The sequence below is a fragment of the Pongo abelii genome, chromosome 16 (assembly GCF_028885655.2).
Source record: "Pongo abelii isolate AG06213 chromosome 16, NHGRI_mPonAbe1-v2.0_pri, whole genome shotgun sequence".
NCBI classification, from domain to species: Eukaryota; Metazoa; Chordata; class Mammalia; order Primates; family Hominidae; genus Pongo; species Pongo abelii.
Window position 1 is genome coordinate 68,030,194 of NC_072001.2, and position 26,264 is coordinate 68,056,457.

General features: G+C 44.7%; 2 protein-coding genes across 14 annotated transcripts in view; one reads left to right on the forward strand and one right to left on the reverse strand.

Annotated features, from left to right (window-relative positions):
* Positions 1-10,075, forward strand: part of ANKDD1A (ankyrin repeat and death domain containing 1A) — a 41,504-nt gene extending 31,429 nt beyond the window's left edge. For 6 of the 7 annotated variants that reach the window (XM_063716690.1, XM_063716691.1, XM_063716692.1 and 3 more), the window contains 5 exons: positions 117-215; positions 1,286-1,381; positions 4,054-4,243; positions 6,503-6,634; positions 7,609-7,747. In XM_063716690.1, the coding sequence (XP_063572760.1) occupies positions 117-215; positions 1,286-1,381; positions 4,054-4,243; positions 6,503-6,634; positions 7,609-7,670 (579 nt within the window). In that variant the 3' untranslated portion in view covers positions 7,671-7,747. Of the gene's footprint in view, positions 1-116; positions 216-1,285; positions 1,382-4,053; positions 4,244-6,502; positions 6,635-7,608; positions 7,748-9,989 lie in introns of those variants that run through there. The other variant, XM_002825550.5, reaches the window with a different exon arrangement.
* The window catches only part of SPG21 (SPG21 abhydrolase domain containing, maspardin), a 37,015-nt gene continuing 18,077 nt past the window's right edge, over positions 7,327-26,264 (reverse strand). For 6 of the 7 annotated variants that reach the window (XM_063716073.1, NM_001134055.1, XM_024232210.3 and 3 more), the window contains 4 exon segments: positions 23,065-23,173; positions 22,212-22,319; positions 18,236-18,376; positions 15,924-16,641 (listed from right to left, as the gene is read on the reverse strand). In XM_063716073.1, the coding sequence (XP_063572143.1) occupies positions 16,525-16,641; positions 18,236-18,376; positions 22,212-22,319; positions 23,065-23,173 (475 nt within the window). In that variant the 3' untranslated portion in view covers positions 15,924-16,524. 7 annotated transcript variants of the gene reach the window in all.

The window sequence follows — 26,264 nt, forward strand, 5'->3', positions numbered from 1 at the left end:
CTGCATTAAAGAAAAGACTAGAAGAAATATACTAGGATCATTGTGGGGGTTGACTTAGGATAGTGGGCCACCCCTACATGCTTTTCACTTACCTGTTCCCTTGGCTTCTCCCCTAGAGGCAGCAGACGCCCCTTCACCTGGCTGCAGAGCACGCCTGGCAGGACATAGCAGAGATGCTCCTCATTGCTGGGGTTGACTTAAACCTGAGAGATAAGGTACCTCTGCTTACAACCCACCTCGCTTCAGGTTTTCATGGCTCCCCCTTTGCCAGAGACCCTGCTACGAATGCCCCCTCCCTCCTCCCTCTCAGGGTGTTCAAGGACTGTCATCCTTTCTATACCAGCTCAAATGCAACCTCCTCCAGGAAGCCTTCCTGACCTTCCACCACCTTCCCCTCTCTCTACTAAGGTCCCTCAGCCTTGGCCCATCCCCCTCTGGTATAGGCCTGTGAAATGATTGCTTTCTCCTTTATGGCCCCCATCAGACTGTGATTTCCTGAGTCACCTGGTAGGGTTGGGAAGTAGACGAATACCACAGTACTGCCCAACAACCCCCATATGTGGGACAGGGTTTGGGGAAGCTTCCCAGCTCATTATGACAGCTACATCCACAGGTGCTAGTGGTCTCAGAAGAGCCGAAGACTTGGTATGAGGCTGGGAGGTCACAGGTGTATGAGGGGAGGGGCACCTGCACATGTGACTCAGCGAGGCCAGCCTAGGATAGTGTGCGGTAGAGCTGGGGGCCAGGATCAGATCCTGAAGCTGGACCTAGGAGGGGGCCCCCTGCTTTGTGCTAGGCCCCAGGGCAGCTGGCCAGATGTGAAGGGGAGCTTCCCATCTCACTGCAGGTCTGTGGAGGTAACTGTCTGGGAGGCCTGGAGAAAAGGAGGCCTGACGGGAGGTGGGCAAAAGGCAAAAGTGACATGATAAACCCAAGTCCCCATCTCTGGGCTCTGATTTCTTCATCTGAAAAGTGGGTGGGAACCCCTATTTCACAGGAGATGTTGAAGAGTTAATGAGGGTTGAGTTTCATAAGCTCTAAAGCTTCCTAATTTCTAAAGAAACACAAGAGTGGTCATTGGAATTATGTATTGCTATTGCTTTATTCTATTTGTGACTTTTCCATATCCCCATCATGCCCAGAAAACCAGAAAACCTTTCTGCTCTCAGCGTAGACTGCTGGAAAGCACTTTCCTGTGGGCAGGAGGGTTTGTCCTCAGTGCTAGAAGCCCTTGTGTACCCCTCCTGTAGAAACTCTGGCTTCTCTTCTTGCCTCTTAATTGCAGCAGGGAAAAACCGCCCTGGCAGTGGCCGCCCGCAGCAACCATGTCAGCCTGGTGGACATGATCATAAAAGCTGATCGTTTCTACAGATGGGAGAAGGTACGGATGCCTCACGCTTGATCTTTCCTCATTGGAAAGGGAGTGATTTTGGCTCCAGATGGAGCTGGCTTTGAACCCCAGGCCTGACCAATTCTGGGTCCCTCAGTCTCCAAGCAGGTGATAATCACCACCTTGTATGTTACCACAGTTGTTTGTGAGGATCTGGTGAAAGGCAAGTGTCCAAACAGGCTGAAACAAGGCAGACTGAGGTCCATGCCAGCGTGGAGATACTGCTGGACACTGCTGTAGCTTCCAGCTGATGAATGCATGCATGCATGAATGCATACAGATGTGTGAAACAGAGAGGGCAGCTGGTTTCATCTCACGCCATCTCCAGGTGATTGAACTGCTGCTTGGGATGCTATGTTCAGGCAACATTCTGAGCCAGAAGTAAGTGTGCTGCGATTGATTAGTAGTGTCTCCTGTGGACTTGGGACAGAAGAGTGGCAGAATGTTTGCTATTCCAGTTAGCAAATGGAGGTAGGGAGTTTTTTGGTGTCCTTGGGGCTTGTTTTTATAGACAGAAGATAACTTTGCATTTACTTCAGTTTTCAAAGTTAATACAGATGGTCCCCAATTACAATGGTTCAGCTTATGATTTTTCTACTTTAGGATGGCACAAAAGTGATATACATTAAGTTGAAACCATACTTTGAGTACCTGTACAGCCATGCTGTTTTTCACTTCAATATAGTATTCAATAAATGACATGAGATATTCAGCACTTTATTATAAAACTGGCTTTCTGTTAGATGATTTGCTCCACTATAAACTAATGTAAGTGTACTAAGCACATGTAAGGTAGGCTAAGCTAAACTATTGATGGTCTGTAGGTTAGGGGGATCAAATACATTTTCAACTTTTATGATTATATATATGTGTGTATATATATATATATATATTTTTTTTTTTTTTTTTGAGACAGAGTCTCACTCTGTCACCCAGGCTGGAGTGCAGTGGTGCAATCTCGGCTTGCCGCAACCTCTGCCTACTGGGTTCAAGCGAGTCTCCTGTCTTAGCCTCCCGAATAGCTGGGACTACAGGTGTGTGCCACCATACCCAGCTAATTTTTTGTATTTTTAGTAGAGACGGGGTTTCACTATGTTGGCCAGGATGGTCTCAATCTTCTGACCTTGTGATTTCCCACCTCAGCCTCCCAAAGTGCTGGGATTACAGGTGTGAGCCACCATGCCTGGCCAAATTATGATATTTTTATCAAGACATAACCCCATCATAAGTTGAGGGGCATCTGTATTGTATCTGCTAAATTACAAATTTAAAAACCTAGTTTTTCTTAAACTTTAAAATTCATTTTATAAATCTTATTATTCTATTTATACAACTAGTAAATTTTTCCTGTCAGTTTCAAGGAAGTCTTTTGAGTAATGTTGGGTCCCATGTTTAAACTTAGTTAAACTACCTTAAACATTGAAACTGAATAAATAAACTTAATATAACAGATTTTCTTTTTAAGCACTTCAAATGCTTCTTAGATTCTTAAATTATCCTAATAAGACCATTAACTTAAACCTATAAATAATCTCAAATATCTTAAACATTCCAATGTGGTTTACAAACTTAGTAAACTTCTTATCCCTTTCAAATAAAAATCACTGTTTCAGAATCAATTGGTAGATAAATTTCAGTAGGAATCATAAGATGTTCTCCCACTGATATGCTAGATTCCGTTAAACATTACAACCCCTTTACATACAACAGATTATTCCTAAATATAATCCCAAAATGTTAATACTGAGGGTTGGACTAGCCGATTCATCTCTGTGCTGAGTACTAAGCCACTTCAGGCTTTACAGGTCCTCACCACTAAGGCAGTGTCTGCATGTCAGAATCACAAATCCCCCCTGGACCCCCAGGCCAATTCAGATAGAATCTCTGAGGTGGGGGCCAGACATCAGTGGTTCTTAAAGTTCCCAGATGGTCTCAATGTGCAGATGGGGCTGAAAACACTGCCCCAGGGGACCAGTTTTTAATACCCTAGGTGAGAACCAAGCTTCACCTCACAGTGATTGCCAAAGACTGTTGACCATGACATAAGCTTTGGAATTGCAGACACCAGGGTGATTTTTTTCACCCTGAACTTAACAACCAGAACTCTGCATCCATTCCCTTTAGAGGGCCTTAGGCTTCTGTGGGCATCATTTATGCTATGACAGAATTCTTTAGTAACCTCTAATTTCATTGCCTGCTTTGCTAGAAAGGATTTTGTAATCCCACCCTTTACTACCCCTTGTGATTCAGCAAATCTGATTCTTGCCCTGCCTGGTTTTGGCCAAAGCTTCAGAGTACTTCTGCTGACACTCATGCTATAAGAACACAGGAAAGAGAGGCAGGTGACCGGAGGAATCTGGAAAGGCTCCCTGGAAGTAGCACGTGGGTGGTCTTTTGACTATGACAATGAGGTTGACGGGCAGGAAAGTGAGCAGAGGAATTCCGGGTGGAAGAACAGTGGGAGCAACTTGGGTTCCAGAGGTCAAGGCAAGGCACGGAGTGAGAAACCAGAAGAGAGGACATTAAGCCCCTGGCCCTTGCTGACTCCAGCTCCCAGGCACCCCAGCAGAGGTGGTAGGAGGGTCATAGGGGCCTCGACTCGGCATTGCCCCTGTCTGGGATCATGAGGGAGAGCTTCTGCACTTTTGGGATCTGCCCCACAGGACCACCCCAGTGACCCCTCTGGGAAGAGCTTGTCCTTTAAGCAGGACCATCGGCAGGAAACACTGCAGCTCCGTTCTGTGCTGTGGCGGCTGGCCTCCAGGTATCTGCAGCCCCGTGAGTGGAAGAAGCTGGCATATTCCTGGGAGTTCACGGAGGCGCATGTCTACGCCATCGAGCAACAGTGGACAGGTACCACCTTGCCTCTCCTCGCCCCAAGTAACCAGTGGGCGGAGGGGTGGGACACCTGAAATGTGTTCAGTTTTCTGTGCTTCTGGTGAAAGAGCCTGTGCAACCCACAGCCTGGTCCCACACTGTCCAACACACCTGGTGCTCTGTCCCTTCTCCAGGCCTCTGCACAGGGTGCACACTCTGCCTCTCCCCATTGATAGTGAATTTCACATTCTTCACCAATCAGCCCAAACCGATACCCACTGTTTACACCTAAACTAAAACCATTCTTGGTAAAAAGAAGAGGGCCTGCCGTCGTCACTATTATTCAACATCTATATGGAAATTCTGGCCCTGGTACTAAGGTGTGAAAAGGAAATAGAAATAAGGAGTGTAAATATTGTAAAGGAAGAGAGAGACTTATTGATTTCAGATGGAATACTTAATATACATAGGACATCCAGAGGAATCAACTAAAAAAAATCTTAGAATTAATCAAATAATTCAAGGAAATGGCTAAATATAGATAATATACTAACGCCACAGAACTCCTACGAACCACTGCTAAATGGGCAAAAAATATATAGAGAGAATCTTTTAAAAGAGATTCCATTTACAATGGTGTGTGTGTTTCATCTGGTAAACCTAAAGGACAAATATAGATGACACATATGAATAAAACAATAATGGTTCAACTATAAAAGACGACTTGTGTCAACGGAATGACATTCTGTATTTGTGGCAAGAAAAAGTATCATATAGATATCAGTTCTTCCTCAATTAGATTAAAACTTTGATCTAATTTTAATCAAAATAGGAAATTTTTGAAACTTGACTGAAGTATTCTACAATTTGTCTGGAAGAATAAACACGGATATAAAAGTGAACATCTGGGGGAAAACAATAAAGGGGATCTAACCCACGCAGACTCAGCCTTTTATAAAGCCAAAATAAAATTAACATAAAGAGATACCTGGATCAGGCATGGTGGCTCCCACCTGTAATCTCAGCACTTTGGGAGGCCGAGGTGGGCAGATCACCTGAGGTTAGGAGTTTGAGACCAGCCCGGCCAACATGGTGAAGCTCCCGTCTCTACTAAAAATACAAAAATTAGCCGGGCATGATGGTGGGCTCCTGTAATCCCAGCTACTCGAGAGGCTGAGGCGTGAGAATCGCTTGAACCCGGGAGGCAGAGTTTGCAGTGAGCCGAGATCCCACCACTACACTCTAGCCTGGGGGACAGAGTGAGACTCTGTCTCCCAGAGGAAAAAAAAAAAAAGAGAGATTCCTGACACAAAAATATGCAAATTGATATTTGCATATCAATTTGGGATACAGCAGAGTTCAAAAGTAAATGCTGCTGCGGATAAGAACTTTCATATGTGATAAAGAAGCACTTGTACATTACAGTGGCGGGGGCAGAGATAGTTAATAAATGGTGTTGAGACCGCTGGGTCAAGCGGAAGTGCCACCACACCAAGGGCAGCACCGTGAGGACATGCCTGCTGAGGGCCCCAAGAGGGGCACAGAAGGTCAGAGGGGCGAATGGAGTGACTTGGACCTGATGGGCGTGGCCCAGCATCTATCTGTTTCCACAGCACAGGAGAGCCAGCTGAATCACAGCCAGCTGAATAACATGTTAACCCCGTGCCGTGTGGGCAGTTATTTTCCAAACATGGTTGTATGTTGGAACCACCTGGGAAACTTTGAAACCGTTAAATGCCTAGGCTGCACCCAGTCCCAGGTACATGAGAATCTCTGGGGGTGACATGGGCCCTAGGTGTTTCCAAGGAGCAGCTGAGTCCGAGAACCACTGGCGCAGGGGAAACAGCATGGCCAGCTCCGTCTCTGACTAAGCTGTATTCTCATCTGTAAATTAGGACCACTATCATGCAAGATACAGATTATTTTGAGCAGCCAGAGAGGTGAAGTGTACAATTTGTGCATCATGGTACCACAACGATGAATGTCAATTCTTTCTCCATTCAGAGTGACACCAACAGAGTGCATAGTGGGTGTTCAGGAGAAGGCCTGGGGCTGGGGAGCTTCTAGAGACCAAGACACAAACCCTTCCCACCCCATCTGAGAGGCTGCTCCTCCACTCCCCTTACCTATCTCCAGTCTGTTTGGCTGGAGCATGGAAAAGGGCCTTGGAGGCTTTTGGCCTCTTTCCCACCTGGGCATGTTCAGGAGGCGGTGCAGGGTGGCATAGCAGGCACTCTGGTCAAGTGGCCCCATTGGCTCCTTCACCCTCTCTCTCTCCTCCCTCACTGTTCTCAGGCACCAGGAGCTATCAGGAGCACGGCCACCGAATGCTGCTCATTTGGCTGCATGGCGTGGCCACGGCTGGTGAGAACCCCAGCAAAGCGTTGTTCGAGGGCCTCGTGGCCATTGGCAGGAGGGACCTGGCTGGTAAGAGCGTACTCTGCTGGGCTTCTTCTCAGGAGCTGGGTGGCCCCCACTGGAATGCAGCAGGGCCCTCCAAGGGCTGCTCAGACAAGAATGCTGTGATGCTGGCTCTAGGCCTTCCAGATTCCTACCCCTAGCCCTGCCCTCTTTTCCCTTGGGCAAACTGCAGTGTCTCCTGGCCCTGGTTTCCCCATCTGTGCAATGAGGGTGTTGGCCCAAACTGAACCCTGTGACCTTCACAGCCCCGGAGCCAGTGATGCTGTCCATAATCTCTTCCTTACCAGCCCTCTATACCTTGACATTTTTTTTCCATTTTAGAATAAGCCTGGAACCACCTTCAGACTTCTTTTTTCACAAACATTAAGACATAGGAGCCAAAACTGACTTAATATGAGTTGAACCAGTCAAATCTGGTCAAATAAACCTTCTGAGGTCATCACAACTTATTTGAGTATGCCAATCTCAAAAGCCTGATTTGGGATTCAGAGTGTTCTGTGGAATCATCAGACAAGCAGGATAGAAGGTTCTAATACTAATCCCTCGTTAAAAACAAAATCAGCTCATGATGAAAAAGCCTTAAACGCTGTGATACCCACTGATGTGGTACATAATGGGGCAACCAGAATGGGGCACTAGGCAGTCACTGATAGTTGTGAAGGCTCCATTAGTTATGAGGCAACAAAGAAAACCACTCCTGACGTATTTCTAGTATATTGTTGAGGGAAATGTTTCCAGCATATTATTGAGGGAAAAAAGGAAAGGACCCCCCACCCCATAGCTGCTATAGGCAAGGTGGAAAAGCTAAGAGTCATTTCAGGGTAGAGGGATTAGGGACGCTACCTTTCTTTCCCCAAAATGTTCTTAAATATAGTTGTTACATCTTTTAACACAAACTGTGGCAGGCAATTAAAACATAAAACCAGTCCTGTGAGGCAGAGCTTAGGCAACAGAGGAAGTAAGATTCTTGTTTTTAACAGAAAATATCAGGAAGAAAGCAAACGCAGCCCCGAGTGCCCCCAGGAGGTGCACAGCCATGTAACCGGAGGGGCCAGACCTTCAGGCACGAGGGACCTCAGCGTGTGGAGCCACCTGAACAGAAGATGACCATCATTTAAGGGCTTTTTAAAATATCACTGTTAACAAACCTCCAAGTGATTCTACTGAAATGCACAGTCATGCAGAGCCCAGGAGGCAAATGTTTGTACAGTGATCTTTTTCATGAGGATGGGTCCAAGGGCCTGTTTCAAGTTTTGTGGGTAATCCCGTCCCACAGGTATGGTCCTTTGGAGCTCTTGGCACACTTTCTTCTTCTTTTTTTTTTTTTTTTTTTGGTTTGATACGGAGTCTCACTCTGTCACCAGGCTAGAGTGCACTGGCACTATCTCAGCTCACTGCAACCTCCGCCTCCCATGTTCAAGTGATTCTCCTGCCTCAGCCTCCTGAGTAGCTGGGATTACAGGCATGCACCACCACACCCAGCTAATGTTTTGTATTTTCAGTAGAGACGGGGTTTCACTGTGTTAGCCAGGATGGTCTCGATCTCCTGACCTTGTAATCTTCCCCAGGGATGGGGCATTCCATCTTCTGCCCTGTCTGGCAGAGTAGCCGCTTGCCACCTGAGGCTGTCGTGCACCTGAAATGTTGGCTAGAGGGACTGAGAAGCTGAAATTTCTTATTTCTCATTATTTGAAATTGCAGGCACCCGTGGCAAGTGGCATCCATGGTGCTTGGCTTTGAGGTGCCAGGCCAGTACAGCTTGTTGTGGGGCTTGGCTGTACCAGCAGGGGGATGTGTTTCTGAGGAAATGTGGCTCTGGAAGCTTCATGGTTTCCCAGAATGTGGAAAATATATCTGTGCAGGATAGAAATCCTGCCCAGAGGCTGTTTCTGTCTCATTTGAGCTCTCTTTCATGTGGCAGAGCTGGCTGTGGCCAGTTTAGGAGCCTACATTTTAGAAAAGCTTACCTCAAAGTTCTGCATTGAGCCTGAGACTGGAAAGGAGATAAAATAAAACAGCTGACAGGAGCTTTGGCAGTCACACATGCCTGATGGGGTGCACAGGGCCACAGTCTCTGAAAGGCAATTTGGCATTGTCTGTCCACAATATACTTTTATCCATTGGTCCAGCAATCCTACTTAGAGGAATTTTTCCTACATATAAACCTGTATGCATACAAAATGACAGACATACAAGGTTATTACTTTGAAAAAGCAAAAGATTGGAAACAAACCAAGTGACTGGCTACAGGGGACTGGTGAAATAGAGTATGTTCCATCCACACAATGGAGTTCTGTTCAGCAGTGAAAAAAGGATGAGGGTGCTTTCCAAGTGTTGTTATGGAAAGAGCTCCAGGATAAATTAAGTGGAAAAAAACCCCAAGATACAGGTACATTAAACCGAAGGAAATTGGTTCAGAGGATATCTGCACTATTTTTAGAGAAAAAGCTTCCTTTCTCTCTTCACCTTTTGCAGGTGATGTATTTTTTTCTTTGGATTCCTTTTTTTTTTTTTTTTTGAAACAGTTTAGCTTGGCCGGGCGCGGTGGCTCATGCCTGTAATCCCAGCACTTTGGGAGGCCGAGGCGGGCAGATCACGAGGTCAGGAGAGCGAGACCATCCTGGCTAACACGGTGAAACCCCGTCCCTACTAAAAATACAAAAAATTAGCCGGGCGTGGTGGCGGGCGCCTGTAGTCCCAGCTACTCCAGAGGCTGAGGTAGGAGAATGGCGTGAACCTGGGAGGCGGAGCTTGCAGTGAGCCGAGATTGCACCACTGTACTCCAGCCTGGGCGACAGAGCAAGACTCTGTCTCAAAAAAAAAAAAAAAAAGAAACAGAGTTTCGCGCTTGTTGCCCTGTCTGGAGTGCAGTGGCGTGATCTTGGCTCACTGCAACCTCCGTCTCTTGGGTTCAAGCAATTCTTCTGCCTCAGCCTCCAGAGTAGCTGGGATTACGGGCATGCACCATCATGCCCGGCTAATTTTTGTATTTTTAGTAGACAGGTTTCACCATGTTGGTGAGGCTGGTCTTGAACTCCTGATCTAAGGTGACCCATCTGCTTCAGCCTCCCAAATTGCTGGGATTACAGGCATGAGCCACGGAGCCCAGCCATCTTTGGATTTTTAAAACTTAAGAAAAATTCTAAAACATATTTGTGATCTATTACGTTATGAGACATGATAGGGAAAAAACAGACAACTTTACCTACCACTAAGTTATATTTAATAAGCATTCTTTTGTTTCCTAACATATATGTTGTGAGCTAAATGTATGCTCTTACTCAATCTTTCTGAGATACACTTTAAGGGTGAAAATTGTTTTGTTTTGTTTTTTGAGACAGAGTCTCGCTCTCTCACCCAGGCTGGAGTACAATGGCAATATCTCAGCTCATGGCAACCTCCGCCTCCCGGGTTCAAATGATTCTCGTGCCTCAGCCTCCCGAGTAGCTGGGATTACAGGCGCGGGCCATCACACCCGGCTAATTTTTGTATTTTTAGTAGAGATGGGGTTTGGCCATGTTGGCCAGGCTGGAAAACTGAAACATAATTTCACAATTATTCCTTTTTCCACTTTAAGTAATAAGAGTAGAATAATTTCTGTGTTTTTATCTTATACACATGAATAAATGCTATGGCTTATCACAGTTACAATGTGTTTTCTGAAAGTAAAGATTATTTTACCTTGAAATTACAAAAATTATTTTCAGTTTTCCAAAATTCTATCTTTAAACCTAAATAATTCAATTTCATGGATGCACAAATGTTTATTGAGAGTCTCATGTTCATACTTTTCTTCACAGTACTATAAAGTTGGACTTGGAAAATTTGGACAGCCATTTGCCATTGTAATTTTTATTTTTTCTCCTGATTATTTGACAAAACTTGTATCCACATTGTAGTTGTTCATGTGTCTGCTTCTATTGCATATTGTAAAATTATTAACTACTTCCCAAAATAGTATTTCTCTCAGCAGATATTTATTTGGTACTACCATGTATTGTGTAACTTTTGGAAAAGTAAGGTGGCTTCCCTGCTCTCAGTGAAGCATTTTATTAAAAGAATAATTATAATTAAAAAAAGATACAGATCAGTGCATATAGTATATTACTAATAGTATGCTGTTAATTGTGTAAGAAAGAAAGGAAATTAGAAAACATATTTGCATAAATAAAAGCTAGGCAAAGGCTAAGAAATTAATCAGGTGGTTTCCCTGGGGTAGTAGGATAATGAGGAACAGTGGGGCTGGGACGGGGTGGGAGAGAGTTCTCAGTGGTTCCTTTCTATACTGTTTTAACTTTTGAAATGTGTGAGAGTGTTACTTACTGAAAACTGAAAGGATATGACATTCTGGAACAGGCAAAACTACAAAGACAGTAAAAAGATCAGTGATTTCCAGGAGCTGCAGGGGCAGCGAGAGGAAGGGAGGGATGAGGAGGTGGAGCGCAGGGGATGTTAGAGCAGTGAAAGGTTCTGTATGATACTGTGATGGTGGGTACGTGACATTGGGCATTGGTCAAAACCCATAGCATGTACAGCACAAAACGTGAGCTCTAATGTGAGCTATGGACTTTAGTTAATAGTAACGTGTCAATATTGGTTCATCAGTTGTATCAAATGTACCACACTGATGCCAGATGTTAATAATCAGGAAACTGTGTGTGGTGAAGAGTACATGGGAGCTCTCTGTGCTATCTGCTCAATTTTTCTCTAAACCTAAAACTGTTCTAAAATAGAAAGTCTGGGAAAAAAACAAAAGTAAAGTTATAAAAGGAAAAGAAAACAAGCTTTAAATTCAGTCATCCATTCCATTTGGGAAAGGTATTTTGTACTACACAGGACTGAAATCATTTCTCTGGATGAATTTTATAAAATGAATTTTGTAATTTTTTTCTGAGACAAAAAAGTTCTTAAATACAATAAAATTGAAATGTTGAAATATATCTCTCAAATCCAGTACTCATTTCTTTTCTTCGGGAAATATAGGGTGAAATTCCAGGTCAGACAAGCTGTCACAGATGGGTGCTATGTAAGCACAGTGGCTCGACTCACGGCCAGTGAATACTTCCTGAGTGGATTTTGTGCCAGGTGGCCTGCCAGGAGTGGGGTACAGAGATGAGAGCCCACAGTTCCCTCCCCTTCCCCAAGCTTAGGGTCTAGTTGGGGAGAAGGGCTTGCACACCAATAACTAATAAGGTGCAGCCCACGCTGTAATGGATGGGTGCAAACAACTATGGGACTACTTCTTCCTGGGGGAAGGAAGAAAGGAAGGGGAGGAAGCAGCTCACAGAGGAGCCAGAAGTGGGGAAAGGGCAGTCCAAGCCAAGAGCACAGCCTGAGCAATAGCCCAGAGGTGTGGAGAGGGACCGCCCCCCCCTCCTTGGGGAGTAGCGTGGCTGGAGCACAGGATGCGTGGAAGGAGGGGGAGCTGTGACCTGAGGGGCGGGAGGGGGAGGGGTGCAGATGCGTTGGAAATTGTTCCCCACCTCATCACCAAAAATCAGATGTCTCGTAAAGTAGAAACTGAACAGAATGGACTCCGCCTTTGGAAATCTACATCTGCTTGTCCTTTCAGAGTCTACTTTACCTTGCTAATTGTGACTCTCCTTGTTTCTAAAATGTATATTTAAATCACTTTTCCAATGGATATTTACTTACAGTTACTCCCTCCCTTTTCTTTGAGACGGGGTCTTGCTCTGTTGCCAGCCTGGAGTGCAGTGGTGTGATCTCGGCTCACTGCAACCTCCAACTCCCTGGTTCAAGCGATTCTCCTGCTTCAGCCTCCCAAGTAGATGGGATTACAGGCACATGCCACCACGCCCAGCTAATTTTTTTTTTGTATTTTTAGTAGCGATGAGGTTTCACCATGTTGGCCAGGATGGTCTCGATCTCCTGACCTCGTGATCTGCCTGCCTTGGCCTCCCAAAGTGCTGGGATTGCAGGCATGAGCCACTGCGCCTGGCCCCTTTTTAAGATATATACTGTACTTAAAACTATTCACATATAGTCTGCAGGTTTATATCCTTGAAGTGCGAAGTCTTTCTCCTGTGGATCCCAAGATAACTTCTAGAAGCGGGTGTAGGCCCTGGATCACATCATGTATCAAAATGAACCCATAAAATACCCAGGTTAAGAACTGAGGTGAAGGAGTCCCTGGCTCTTAGTGGAGGTTGCTCCCCTCATCTCTTCCTGGGTGCAGAGCTTCAGTAAATGGTTACAGCCCTACTTCAGAGTTTCTGAAACTAGTCTGATTTCCACAACAGAGGTCCCCAGTGTTCGTGCACTGGCAAGTGACAAGATCAGACCTGTGTGTGGACCACACAGAGGCTGGGTGGGGGTGGGAGGAGATGGCTGGTGGAGCCAGTGAGGACTGCAGTAGTCTGGGCAAAAGATGCCAAGGCCTAACTTGTAGTGAGGAAGGCTCAAGTTTGGAGGCAAGTTGCTAGATCTCTGAGAGTCAGGGGATGTGGGTGTAGTAGATGTGGAAATGCATTGCCCGGACCCCCTTCTTCCAGGAAGGCCTTTCCATCCAGCTGCGGGAGTGAGCTGGGCAGATGGCCTCCAGCTGTCAGCCCTTCAGGGTCTGCCTCAGCTGCAGAGAACTGCCCCACCCAACGTCCTGCCTTCCCCAGGGCAGCTGCCTCTGGGAACTGAGCTACACGGGTGCATAGAGACCCAGCCATTTTAGTCCTCCATGAAAATATTCCAGTGGGCGCTCCAGTGGGCGCTTCAAGCTCCTGCGTGCCCTGCTGAGTTGGTGGGTACTTGATCAGGCCTGCATCACAATTCAATTTCGCTCTCTGCCTAATCCATCTTCCCTTCACAGATGTTGTTTTTTTGTTTTGTTTTGGAGACTGAGTCTCACTCTGTTGCTCAGGCTGGAGTGCAGTGACACCATCTCAGCTCACTGTAACCTCTGCCTCTCTGGTTCAAGTGATTCTCCTGCTTCAGCCTCCCGAGTAGCTGGGAATACAGGCACGTGCCGCCAGGTCTGGCTAATTTTTTTGTATTTTTAGTAGAGACTGGGTTTCTCCATGTTGGCCTGGCTGGTCTTGAACTCCTGACCTCAGTTGATCCACTCCCCTTGGCCTCCCAAAGTACTGGGATTACAGGTGTGAGCCACCACACCAGGCCACAGATGTTGATCCTTAATAAACATCTTGCACCCAAATTTCCATCTCTGCATCCGCTTCAGCCTGAGACATGGAGGTGGAGGAGTGAGTTGGGGTGGAGGGTCCAAGATGGCTGAGTTTCTAACTGGGGATTCCAAGAAACAGTGATGCCAGGACCTAAGATAATGGGGCTAGAAGAGGAAGGGCAGGTTTGGGCAGTGGGGCCATGGGCATAGCTTTTGCCTGGTTGTCTGTTGAAGGCTGAGATGCCTGTCCAAGGCTGGCCTAACAGATAGGCCTGACTACGCATTCAAGGCCAGTACTCAAAATTGATCAGGGCTGGCAATGACAACTTGCAGTCATCAGGGTGCAGAGCTGGGGAGTAGTTAAAGTTGTTAGACGGCTCTAGTAGCCTCAGACGATACTAGTTAAAATGTCAAGCTTCGCCCTTATGGTTTACCAAGTGTTTCCATAACTCACGACCATTGTCAAGCCACAGATAGAGAAGACACTGTGGCCCCTTTGTGGAAAGATCACTGGCTTTAGGAATGGTCAGATTCAAGATGGCATCCCAGCTCCACCCCTTACTGCCTGACCCAGTCTCCAGGTCCTCACCTGTAAAGTCAGGATAATCAGGGCTGTATTGGGGATGAAGTCTAAGAGGGTATGACCAACCCAATATTCTGAAACCTGGCACATAAAGGGAAAGAAGCACTGATGCTTATTTTTCTATCTAAATTGTATCTCAGTGAAACCAAGCAGTTGATGAGGGCAAGTTTTTGTTTTTTTAAATTGGTAATTTCCAGTTAATAAATGCAGAAGGAATGATAAAAATTAGTATTATTACTGACCTGCAACCCCTCATGGAATGATGCACCTGTGCAATGGTCAGCAGTGGCAGCTAAGCCAGCAGGGGACTTTCTCAGGACTGGATCAGGCTGGTGATGCCTGAACACACCCAGCAATCATAACAACTTAGACACAACCAGACGGATGCCTCCTGAGATGACGCAAGAGAAACACACAGCCTCATCTTGTTCCTGCCAAAAAGATCGAGCTTGACCTGATCAAGCCTCTTGATGTAACTACCAGTTTACAGGAAATACCAGGGACAGAGAAACAAGTGGAAGGACACCATGAGGCTGCAGTCAGCCAAATCTGGACTGTGGGGCAACTACAGGGCAAATGAACCTGCTTCTTCACTGAATATATGGCAAGAAAAAATAGAGGGAGGAGGAGCTTCCAGTTCAAAAGAGATCTAAGAGACGAAGTGTGGGCTTTATATGATTAGAACAAGTCACCTATTAGAACAAGTCACCTATACAAAAAAATTTATGGAATAATTGTGAGAACATTCACTGGATTATTAGACAATCCAGTGAAGGAATTATTGGTAAATAATTGAAGGAATTATTGGTAAATTTTTAAGTGTGATAATGGTATTAAGGCTGTATCTTAAAGGTACACACAGAAATATTTACAGATGAAAAGACACAGCACCAGAAATGGCTTTAAAATAATTTAGTGATAGGAGCATGTGTGGAAGAAATGTGGGTAGGTTAAAAGATGAACAAGGCCAGGCACGGTGGCTCATGCCTGTAATCCCAGCACTTTGGGAGGCTGAGGCGGGCGGATCACCTGAGGTCAGGAGTTCGAGACCAGCCTGACCAACATGGAGAAACCCCATCTCTACTAAAAATACAAAATTAGCAGGGCGTGGTGGTGCATACCTGTAATCCCAGCTACTTGGGAGGCTGAGGCAGAAGAATTGCTTGAACCCGGGAGGCAGAGGTTGCGGTGAGCCGAGATCACGTCATTGCACTCCAGCCTGGGCAATAAGAGCAAAACTCTGTCTCAAAAAAAAAAAAGAAAAGATAAACAAGACTGTCTGAGAGTTGATAATTTTTGAAGCTGGATGATGGGAACATCATTCATTATGCCGTTTTCTCTACTTTATGTGGGTTTAAACATTTCCACTCAGGGGAAAGAACGAAGACGAGAAAAGTACCTGGCACACAGTAGCAGATGAATAAATGATAGCTTAGGGTTATTTTATGATGCGCAAACTGTACTTCAGGGAGATTAAGTAATTTACCCAAAGTCACACAGAATTGGCAACCATGACCTACTTCTCAGAAAGTCCTAGGCCTGCCCAGTTGGGCAGCAACAATAATCACAAAAGCGACTCAGTGAAATTGAATTTTTATTCCAAATGACCGTAATATGTAGAAAGGCAGTAGCTAACACTCAAAACAACTTGTTTAAGTGTAAATTAAAAGCAGTTGATTTGCAGGAGAGCAAACAGTGGGGTAGTGGCCATGGCACTCTGATCATGGTTATATCCAAGAAAGCATAAAATAACCAATGTCCTGATATGCAATCTGGATGTGCAGCATTTACAGCAAACAACATAAAAATAAAGAAAGAAGAATAGAAAAGAAAAGAAGAAAAAAAAACACCACAAAGTCTCAAACCTCAGAAATTAACATTCACTTAAGAACACAGTGGTGAAGACTTTTGGTAGCAAAATTTGCACGGTTCTTAAAATGGGAGTCTTCAAAAGTACTTCTTCAAATTCAAAAGCTAAGAAAACCAAAGAGGGAACAGTTACACAGGCTTAGTGGAGCTGCCGCCTGTCATGAAGATGACCATCAGTCCTACTTCCCGGACACAGTGAGAACCGGTGAGCCTGACGAACCTGAAGAAAAAGGCCGGCTGACGGGCGCTGATGCCACTGACTATACAAGAACACACCGGGTCAACTCATCATTGACAGCGAGAGACACACTACTGCTCCTCCTGGCTGATGCCAAGGCTGCCTTTCTGCACCTCAAGCTCCTCGGCACTGACCATTGATGGGTCAATGGCTGCGTATTTGGTTCCATGGAATTGCAGCAAATGTATCTGTTGAAATGCAGAATCATTATTTTATTTTACTTATTTTTTGAGCTGGAGTGTCACTCTTGTTGCCCAGGCTGGAGTGCAGTGGCACTATCTTGGTTCACTCCAACCTCCGCCTCCTGGGTTCACCCAATTCTCCTGCCTCAGCCTCCCGAGTAGCCGGGATTACAGGTGCCCGCCACCACGCCCAGTTAAATTTTTGTAGTTTTAGTAGAGACAGGGTTTCACCATGTTGGCCAGGCTGGTTTTGAACTCCTGACCTCAAGTGATCCATCTGCCTCGGCCTCCCAAAATGCTCAGATTACAGGTGTGAACCACCGCACCCTGCCAGAATCATTGTTTTAAATGGCTGCATTACAGAGTAAAATGTATACTGCCTTCTATAAAAAGTTTGGTAGGAAAACATCACCATAGTGGACTAATGTTTTATACTTCTAAAATTTACAGACTAATACATACTAAATAGAGAAAAGTCACAGAATTTTTTGAAACCACATTTGAGATCTTTGTTCCTCACTCCCTGAGCAGTCTCCCTGAGTCCCTGCAGAGTCTCCTGAGACATCTTAGATGGTGCATGCTCATGAGATGTTTACCCTTCCCTTCTGCTGCTGTGAGTTAGGTCCTTCCAATCTTCTGTTACTGTGACTAGTGCTGCTATGATGAATATCTCCGGGCATCAAGTATTCCTGTTTAGGATCCTGTCTTCTATAAGGGGATGACAGGATCAAGGGATATGACTGGTTTTTTTGGGATTACAGGTGTGAGCCACCGCACCCGGCCAGGATATGACTGGTTTTTTAAGGCTCTTGATTCATCTTGCCAAATTGCCAGGGCACTCACCCCTCACTGCTATTCTATTACCCATTTAGTTAGAGTATGAAGGGATGGTGTTTGTTAGGGCTTTCTTTTCTTTTCTTTTTTTTTGAGACAGAGTCTTGCTCTGTCGCCCAGGCTGGAGTGCAATGGCGTGATCTCGGCTCACTGCAACCTCTGCCTCCAGGGTTCAAGTGATTCTTCTGCCTCAGCCTCCCAAGTAGCTGGGACTACAGGTGTGCGCCACCATGTCCAGCTAATTTTTTTGTATTTTTAGTAGAGACGGGGTTTCACCATATTGGCCAGGCTGGTCTTGAACTCCTGACCTTGTGATCTGCCCACCTCAGCCTCCCAAAGTGCTGAGATTACAGGCATGAGCCACTGCGCCTGGCAGGGTTTTCTTTTAATGCATTAAAATTAGATCAAGAAGTCACTTCACAGGACTCAGATTGACCCCATTTAGGTCTGGTATCTTGCTCTGATGGAATTCACTGTGTCCAGAGGGCAAGGTCACATCATACCAATGGTCACCTCAGCATGTGAACGCAGGCCTGCTGTCCTTAGAAAAGGGACGGTGGCCAGAGAGTCACTGGGGGATCTCTAATATACCTGTTCAAATTCTCCTACAAGTTATAAATGTAAACCACTTTTATCAAGTCAATGCCTCATTTCTACAAGGAATTCTGTAGTTCACTGATTCCCTTACTAGTCCATTAAAAAAAAGACTTTATGTTGCAAACATATGTTGGGCTCAGAGTGCTCTGGGTTTCAAGCTAGGCCTTACCTGTACATAAAGATTGACCTCTGCACTTCTGCACAGGTATGGGAAATTGCCTCCTGTTTTCAGATGAGCTCTTCGGGCATTAGGATACAGCTTGTACATTTCTTCTTTAGCTTCAGTTGAAAGCGCACTCTGATCAAACACCTTTAAAAAACACAAAGCTTCAGCACCATAGGAAAGGTAAAACACACACACACACATACACAAAGCTGTAATCAACTGGTGTTTTAATATGTTCTTTTCACAGTATGGAAATGTTACCCTAAGTATTCCTTTCATATGAAGAGACAATCCTGAACCCCCAGCAGCCCGAACTACCTCCACTGCTGATCTCTGGTGACTTGTAACTCCAACCTAAGACATTAGCTACAGATTTTGCTGCACAGCATCTCCTGCATTCTTTTGGTGGGGGGAAATTCTTTTTTTTTTTTTATTTTTTATTTTTGAGAAGAGTCTTGCTCTGTCACCCAGGCTGGAGTGCAGTGGTGTGATCTCGGCTCACTGCAACCTCCACCTCCTGGGTTTAAGTGATTCTCCTGCCTCAGCCTCCTAAGTAGCTGGGATTACAGGCATGCGCCACCACGCCTGGCTAATTTTTGCATTTTTAGTAGAGACGGGGTTTCACCATGTTGGCCAGGCTGGTCTCAAACTCCTGACCTCAGGTGATCTGCCCACCTCGGCCTCCCAAAGTGCTGGGATTACAGGCGTGAGCCACCGCGCCCAGCTGGGGTTGGGGGAAATTCTACCATGAATTTCCTTTTTCCTCAAATATAGCTAAGTAGATGAACAGAATATTAATAGAGAACAACCACTGCAAATTTCAATAAATTTCAAAAAGATCATGAAGCCCCAAAAGAACTTTTTACTTTTATTATTAATTTAAAGCAATAACCTAAGTCATTTAGGCTCAGTGAAAAAAATTCCAAAAAAATGTAGAGTACAAGCTATTCTTTCTTGGGGAAGTCAGTTTGTAGCATGTGATTCTAGACATCCTTCAATACCCATACACATTTATGTTTTTACATGCAACAAAATTTTTCAAAAAGTAAAAGAAGCAAAAAAAATTGTATACTAAATATACCATACCAAATCTGTATGTTTAAGTGCATCTCCAACTAAAACTTATAGGCTGTTTTCAGTGACCATGAACCCAGGCGGTGAGCACAGCTTTGAAAGAAGGGCAGGCAGAGCAAATGTCCTGTGAGGACCATTGAAAAGCTTGTTCTATATTATGGTAAATGTCAGAATGCAGCGATTATGGCAGAGGATGATAAGAAGTTGTTTACACGCTTATAATGGATAATTTCCCAACAAAAACCAATTATTAAAAATACCATATTATGGCCAGGTGCAGTGGCTCACACCTGTAATCCCAGCACTTTGGGAGGCTGAGGCGGGCAGATCATGAAGTCAGGAGATCAAGACCATCCTGGCTAACATGGTGAAACCCTGTCTCTACTAAAAATACAAAAAATTAGCTGGGCGTGGTGGTGGATGCCTGTAGTCCCAGCTACCTGGGAGGCTGAGGCAGGAGAATGGCGTCAACCCAGGAGGCGGAGCTTGCAGTGAGCCAAGATCATGCCACTGCACTCCAGCCTGGGCAACTGAGTGAGACTTCGTCTCAAAAAAACAAAAAAACCATATTATTTGAATTTAGGAACAAATCCATTTATAAGGCAAAATAATCGTATTTTTTTTTTTTTAAGTAAGTTGAAACCATAGTGAGATACCAATTCATATCCATTAGGATAAGTATCAACCAAAAAACCAGAAATAAGTGTCCAGGATATAGAGAAACTGGAACCTTTGTGCACTGTTGGTGGGAACATGAAATGGTATAGCCACTGTGGAATACAGTATGGTGGTTCTTCAAAAAGTGCGATTCTACTTCAAACGATATGTCCAAAAGAATTAAAAGTAGGATACATCTACTATGTATCCACAAAAATAAAAAACAAAAAATTATTTTTAAAAAATAATTTAAAAATAAAAAAGAATTAAAAGTAGGAACTCAAACAAATATACATATATTTTTTGACAGGGTCTCACTCTGTTGCCCAGGCTGGAGCACAGTGGCACGATCATGGCTCACCCCAGGCTCAGGCTCAGGCTCAGGCTCAGTGATCCTCCCACCTCAGCCTCCCAAGTAGCTGGGATCACAGGGATGTGGCACCATGTCCGGCTAATTTTCTTTTTCTTTATTTTTTTATTTTATTTATTTATTTTTTTGAGATGGAGTCTCACTCTATTGGCAGGCTGGAATGCAGTGGCATGATCTCAGCTTACTGCAACCTCCACCTCCCAGATTCAAGCAATTCTCCTGCCTCAGCCTCCCACATAGCTGGGACTACAGGTGCGTGCCACCATGCCTGGCTAATTTTTGTATTTTCAGTAGAGACAGGTTTCACCACGTTGGCCAGGATGGTCTCGATCTCTTGACCTCGTGATCCACCCGCCTTGGCCTCCCAAAGTGCTGGGATTACAGGGGTGAGCCACTGCGCCTGGCCTAATTTTCTTTATTAGTAGTAGAGACAGGGTCTCCTATATTGCCCAGACTGGTCTCGAATTCCTGGGCTCAAGCAATCCTCCTGAGTCAGCCTCCCTGAGTGCTGGGATTGCAGGCATGAGCCACTGTGCCCTGCCCAAACATATACTTTTACACCAATGTTCATAGAAGCACTATTCACAATTGCCAAAAGCTGAACACAACCCAAGTGCCCACTGATGGATGAATGGATAAACAAAATGTGGTATAAACCAACATTGGTTTTATTGGTAGATATTATTCAGCTTTAAACAGAAATGACAGGCTGGGTGTGGTGGCTTATGCCTGTCATAGCACTTTGGGAGGCCCAGGCAGGCAGATAGCTTGAGTCCCAGAGTTTGAGTCCAGCATGGGCAACATGGTGAAACCCCATCTCTACAAAAAATTAGCCGAACATAGTGGTGTGCGCCTGTGGTCCAAGCTACTAAAGAGGCTGAGGAGGGAGGATTGTTTGGGCCTGGGAGGCAGAGGTTGCAGGGAGCTGAGATTTCGCCACTGCACTCCAGCCTGGGGAACAGAGTGAGACCCTGTTTCCAAAAAAAAAAAAAAAAAAGAAAGAAATGACATTCTGACACATGTATAACATTTCAAGATACGTCTTGTGAAACATTATGCTAAGTGAAATAGCTGCACAAAAGGATAAATGTTGTATAATTCCACTTATATGAGGTTCTAGAATAGGTAAATTTTTATAGACAGAAAATAAGACTTGATTATCAGAGGCCAGGGGAAAAAAGGGAACGGGAGTTATTGTTTAATGGGTATGCAATTTCTTCTTGGAATGATGAAAATGTTGTGAAAATAGTGATAGTTGCAGAACTGTGAATATACTTAATGCCACTGAACTATACACTTAAAAATGGTTAAAATGGCATATTTTTAATGTATATTTTACCACAATAAAAAAATAAGCAAGCTTTTGTGGTAATTAAACTATGGAATTCTTGATTCTCTACCCTTGTGAAGCATCTTCTCTTTGCTGCCCATATATGTAATGGCTCAGGTGCAATATCTATTGATGAGAACAGCAAAAATACATCAGATCGGTAGACTCCCTTGTTTAAATTTATTTTGATTCATTTTTATTTTTATCTTTTTTAATAAATAGAGTCAGGGTCTCACTATGTTGCCCAGGATGGTCCTGAACTCTTGGACTCAAGCAATCCTCCTGCCTCAGCCTCCCAAAGAGCTGGGATTACAGGCATAAGCCACTGTGCTCAGCCTATTTTGATTTCAATGGTGTTATTCCTGCCAGAAAGAAATCCAAGATAAGCAATAAACAGATTATTTTGGAATTGAGAAAGCTGGAGGGTAGAAACAAAACCAAGGCAGCATTTGAAGAGGCACATTGAAAGTTATCAAATAGTTTTATAGGAGATCTTGACATACACATTTAAAAAGTAAAGCAGCTATTTTACTTAAAAGGAAGCTTACATCCATAATGGTTACAGGGATGTCCCGAATTTTATGAGGTTCCACATAAGAATTTTGACAATTCAAGGTAAGTCTTGAAGCCAGTTCACTCTGACCCAAACTTTCTAGCTGCAGGAAGAAACACAGGTAAAGTTTTTGAAATAATTTTGTTTTTCACATTTACATTAAATCCAAAGACAACATTTGTGCTTATAAAGGTGGTATCAGCTGTGGTGGGGCCAGAAAAGTCATCAGTGAGGAACCACAACTTAGGTGAGACCATGAACTGGGCTTCTCAGGAGGTGGTGGCATTTTTCTATTCTGGAAACCTGGATACAAACCAATGAAACCCGGCCTTCTACAGCCCTCAGCCTACACTGCCTACTCCAGCCAGGTGCCCATGGGCAGCAAGCCAATTCCTACTGCTCGAAGGTGACAGATACATGTTTTTGTTTTTGTTTTTTAAGATAAACCTTTAAGGGATCTTAGAAAAGATTTGAGAAATCATCTAGCCCAGCAGTTCCTAAATGCAAGCCAACAGACCTGGTTCATCAGATTTACCTGGTGGGTAGAGGAAAAGTGTGAAGTACAAATAGATTCCCAGATCCCATGCCCAGGGATTCCAGATGGATGGTCTGCTGTGAGGCCTTAGAATCTGTATTTTTGAAAGCTCCCCTAAGTGATTTTGATGAACAGCTGGTGGGAAGCACTAATGTAGGCAAGCCCTTACCAGCAATAGCATCTGCTCAGATGTATTAGCCTGCTTAGCAAATACCTCTAACACATACTTGTGAGACAGATCTATCTTCTGGAACCAAGTAGATGTGAAAATTCCCAATACAATGTGTCCCCACCCCAATGTCATGATCCTTACCCTGTCTACCATGAAATCAATGGCATCAGCCATCATAGGGTCCACTGGGCCAGATGAAAAATTTCCAAGAACTATTTTTTTGAGCATAAATGCAGGCATCAGCCAAAAGCTGTAAAACACAAAGACCTTTAATTTAAACTTCCAAGACTACACATGGCAAATATTCATTCAACATTAAAGCTTTGTATTAAAGCTTGGGATCTAGAAATAAAAAGTCCTAATCCCCTCCTCCAAAGAGCTCAGCATCTAGTTTTTACACACACTTTCCCAAGCTTCCAAAGAGTTATGGCTTCATATAATTAAACTTTTATTTGAGGATTTAGGATAATTATAAGTGATATTTCAAAATACCTTTACTGAGATAGACATTCTGATGAGTCCAAGATTTTTTTTGTCTCTAATTGGCCCTATTTCCAAGGATTAAACTATTTCCTTTGGAAAACTGAGCACTAAGAGAAATATTCTTTCCTTCTGGTTGATATTATCATTTTATTAATTGATATTTCAAAACAGATTTCAAAATACCAATATGAAAGTTATTGCACCTCCCCAAATTTGCTACTATTAGATTCAACTTGGCTAATTCAAGGCAAATTGATAGTTATAGATTTATTTTTTAAATTTATTATTGTTATTATTTTTTGAGACAGTCTCAGTCAGTTGCCCATGCTGGAAGTGCAGTGGCATGATCTCAGCTGGCTGCAACCTCTGCCTCCCAGGCTTAAGCAATTCTCATGCCTCAACCTCTCGAGTAGCTGGGACTACAGGCGCATGCCACCATGCCCGGCTAACTTCTGTATTTTTAGTAAAGATGAGCTTTTGCAATGTTGGCCAGGCTGGTGGTAAACTCCTGGCCTCAAGTGATCCACCCACCTCAGCTTCCCACAGTGCTGGGATCACAGGTGTGAGCCTCTCCTGGCCTCTTCTTATTTTTTAATTAAAAAAATTAAAAAAAAAACTTTGAGAGACAGGGTCTCACTCTGTTGCCCAGGCTGAAGTGCAGTATTGTGATCATAGCTCACTGTAGCCTCAAACTCCTGTCAAGTGATCCTTCTACCTTGGCCTCCCGAGTAGCTGGGACTACGGGCTCGTACCAGCTACGAGCTAATTTTTAAAAAATTTACTGAGCTGGGGGAGCCGGGGCCAGGCACGGTGGCTCATGCCTGTAATCCCAGCACTTTAGGAGGCCAAGGCGGGCAGATCACGAGGTCAGGAGATTAAGACCATCCTGGCTAACACGGTGAAACCCCGTCTCCACTAGAAATACAAAAAATTAGCCGGGCGTGGTGGCAGGCGCCTGCAGTCCCAGCTACTCGGGAGGCTGAGGCAGGAGAATGGCGTGAACCCAGGAGACAGAGCTTCCAGTGAGCCGAGATCGCGCCACTGCACTCCAGCCTGGGCGACAGAGCCAGACTCCGTCTCCAAAAAAAAAAAATTTACTGAGCCAGGCGCAGTGGCTCACACTTGTAATCCAGCACTTTGGGAGGCCAAGGTGGGTGGATCACAAGGTCAGGAGTTGAAGACCAGCCTGGCCAAGATGGTGAAACCCTGTCTCTACTAAAAATACAAAAATTAGCCAGGGACGGTGGCCAGCACCCGTAATCCTAGCTACTAGGGAGGCTGAGGCAGGAGAATCACTTGAACCTGGGGGGCGGAGGCTGCAGTGAGATTGTGCCACTGCACTCCAGCCTGGGCAACAGAGCAAGACTCTCGTCTCAAAAAAGAAAATTTTTTTTTCTGTAGCGACAGGGTCTTGCTCTGTTGCCCAGGCTGGTCTAGAACTCCTGGACTCAAGCAATGCTCTTACCTCTGCCTCCCAAAGTGCTGGGATTACAAGTGTGAGCCACTGTGACTGGTCAGATCTTTATGGATTTCTATATATGATCTTTAGTTTATATTTATTCCATTAATTTCAACCGTTAAGAGCCATCATGGAGGGTAAACACTAATTTCGCTAAACCTATGATGAAAATTACTTAGATGAGGTGCAAACTACCTTCCGATGCTTATTACCATTGGGACAGCCTTGCTGGAAGTTGAGCTTCCCTCAAAAGGACCACTAAGTCACCTTCCAGTTAACTTTCTAAGTTCTCTCCCAGCCCCATCACTTTCTTATCTTTTGAAGGTGATGAGGTCTAAGTACGCTCTGTAAGGGGTGGACCCTGTTGACTTTGCTCACTCCTGTATCCTCAGTGTGTGGCACACAGTAAGCACTCAGATATTTGACAATAAGCAGCTGATGTGCCAGAGCACAAACTGAATGGGGGCTGTCTTGGCATTCTAACAATTAGAACAGCAATAAAAATCACCAAAAATAATGAGCATTATTTAGTGCATTATCTGGACAGGAAGGATTTGTAAAGTAGCTAATGTATACAAGAAATTGTTGCATGAACGCTGAGTAACTACTAACATAACATCAGAAAAACTAAAAAATAGCCGGGCGCAGTGGCTCACGCCTGTAATCCCAGCACTTTGGGAGGCCAAGGCGGGTGGATCACAAGGTCAGGAGATCGAGACCATCCTGGTGAACACGGTGAAACCCCGTCTCTACTAAAAACATAAGAAATTAGCCAGTCGTGATGGTGGGCGCCTGTAGTCCCAGCTATTTGGGAGGCTGAGGCAGGAGAATGGCGTGAACCTGGGAGGCGGAGCTTGCAGTGAGCCGAGATCACGCCACTGCACTCCAGCCTGGGCGACAGAGTGAGACTCCGTCTCAAAACAAACAAACAAACAAACAAAAAAAACTAAAAAATATCAGAGTGCAATCTTAAGTAGATGTGAAAACAATATTTCCCTATACATTATTTGAAAACACTGATCATACAGATGTGTTTACTAACTTGGCTTTTTTTTTTGAAATAGGGTCTTGCTCTGTCACCCAGCCTGGAGTACAGAGGCACAATTGTGGCTCACTGCAGCCTCGAACTCTTGGGCTCAAGCAATCCTCCTGCCTCAGCCTCCTGAGTAGCTAGGACTGCAGGTGCATACCATGGTACCTGGCTAATTCATTATTATTATTATTTGTAGAGATGGGGTCTCACCATGTTGCTCAGGCTGGTTTCAGACTCTTGGCCTGAAGTGATCCTCCTGTCTTGGACTCCCAAAGTGTTGGGAGTACGGCGTGAGCCATCACACCTGGCCACTGGGCTTTTTTTTTAAGGCTAGAGCCTCGCCTTGCTAGCAATGAAAGAAGTGCA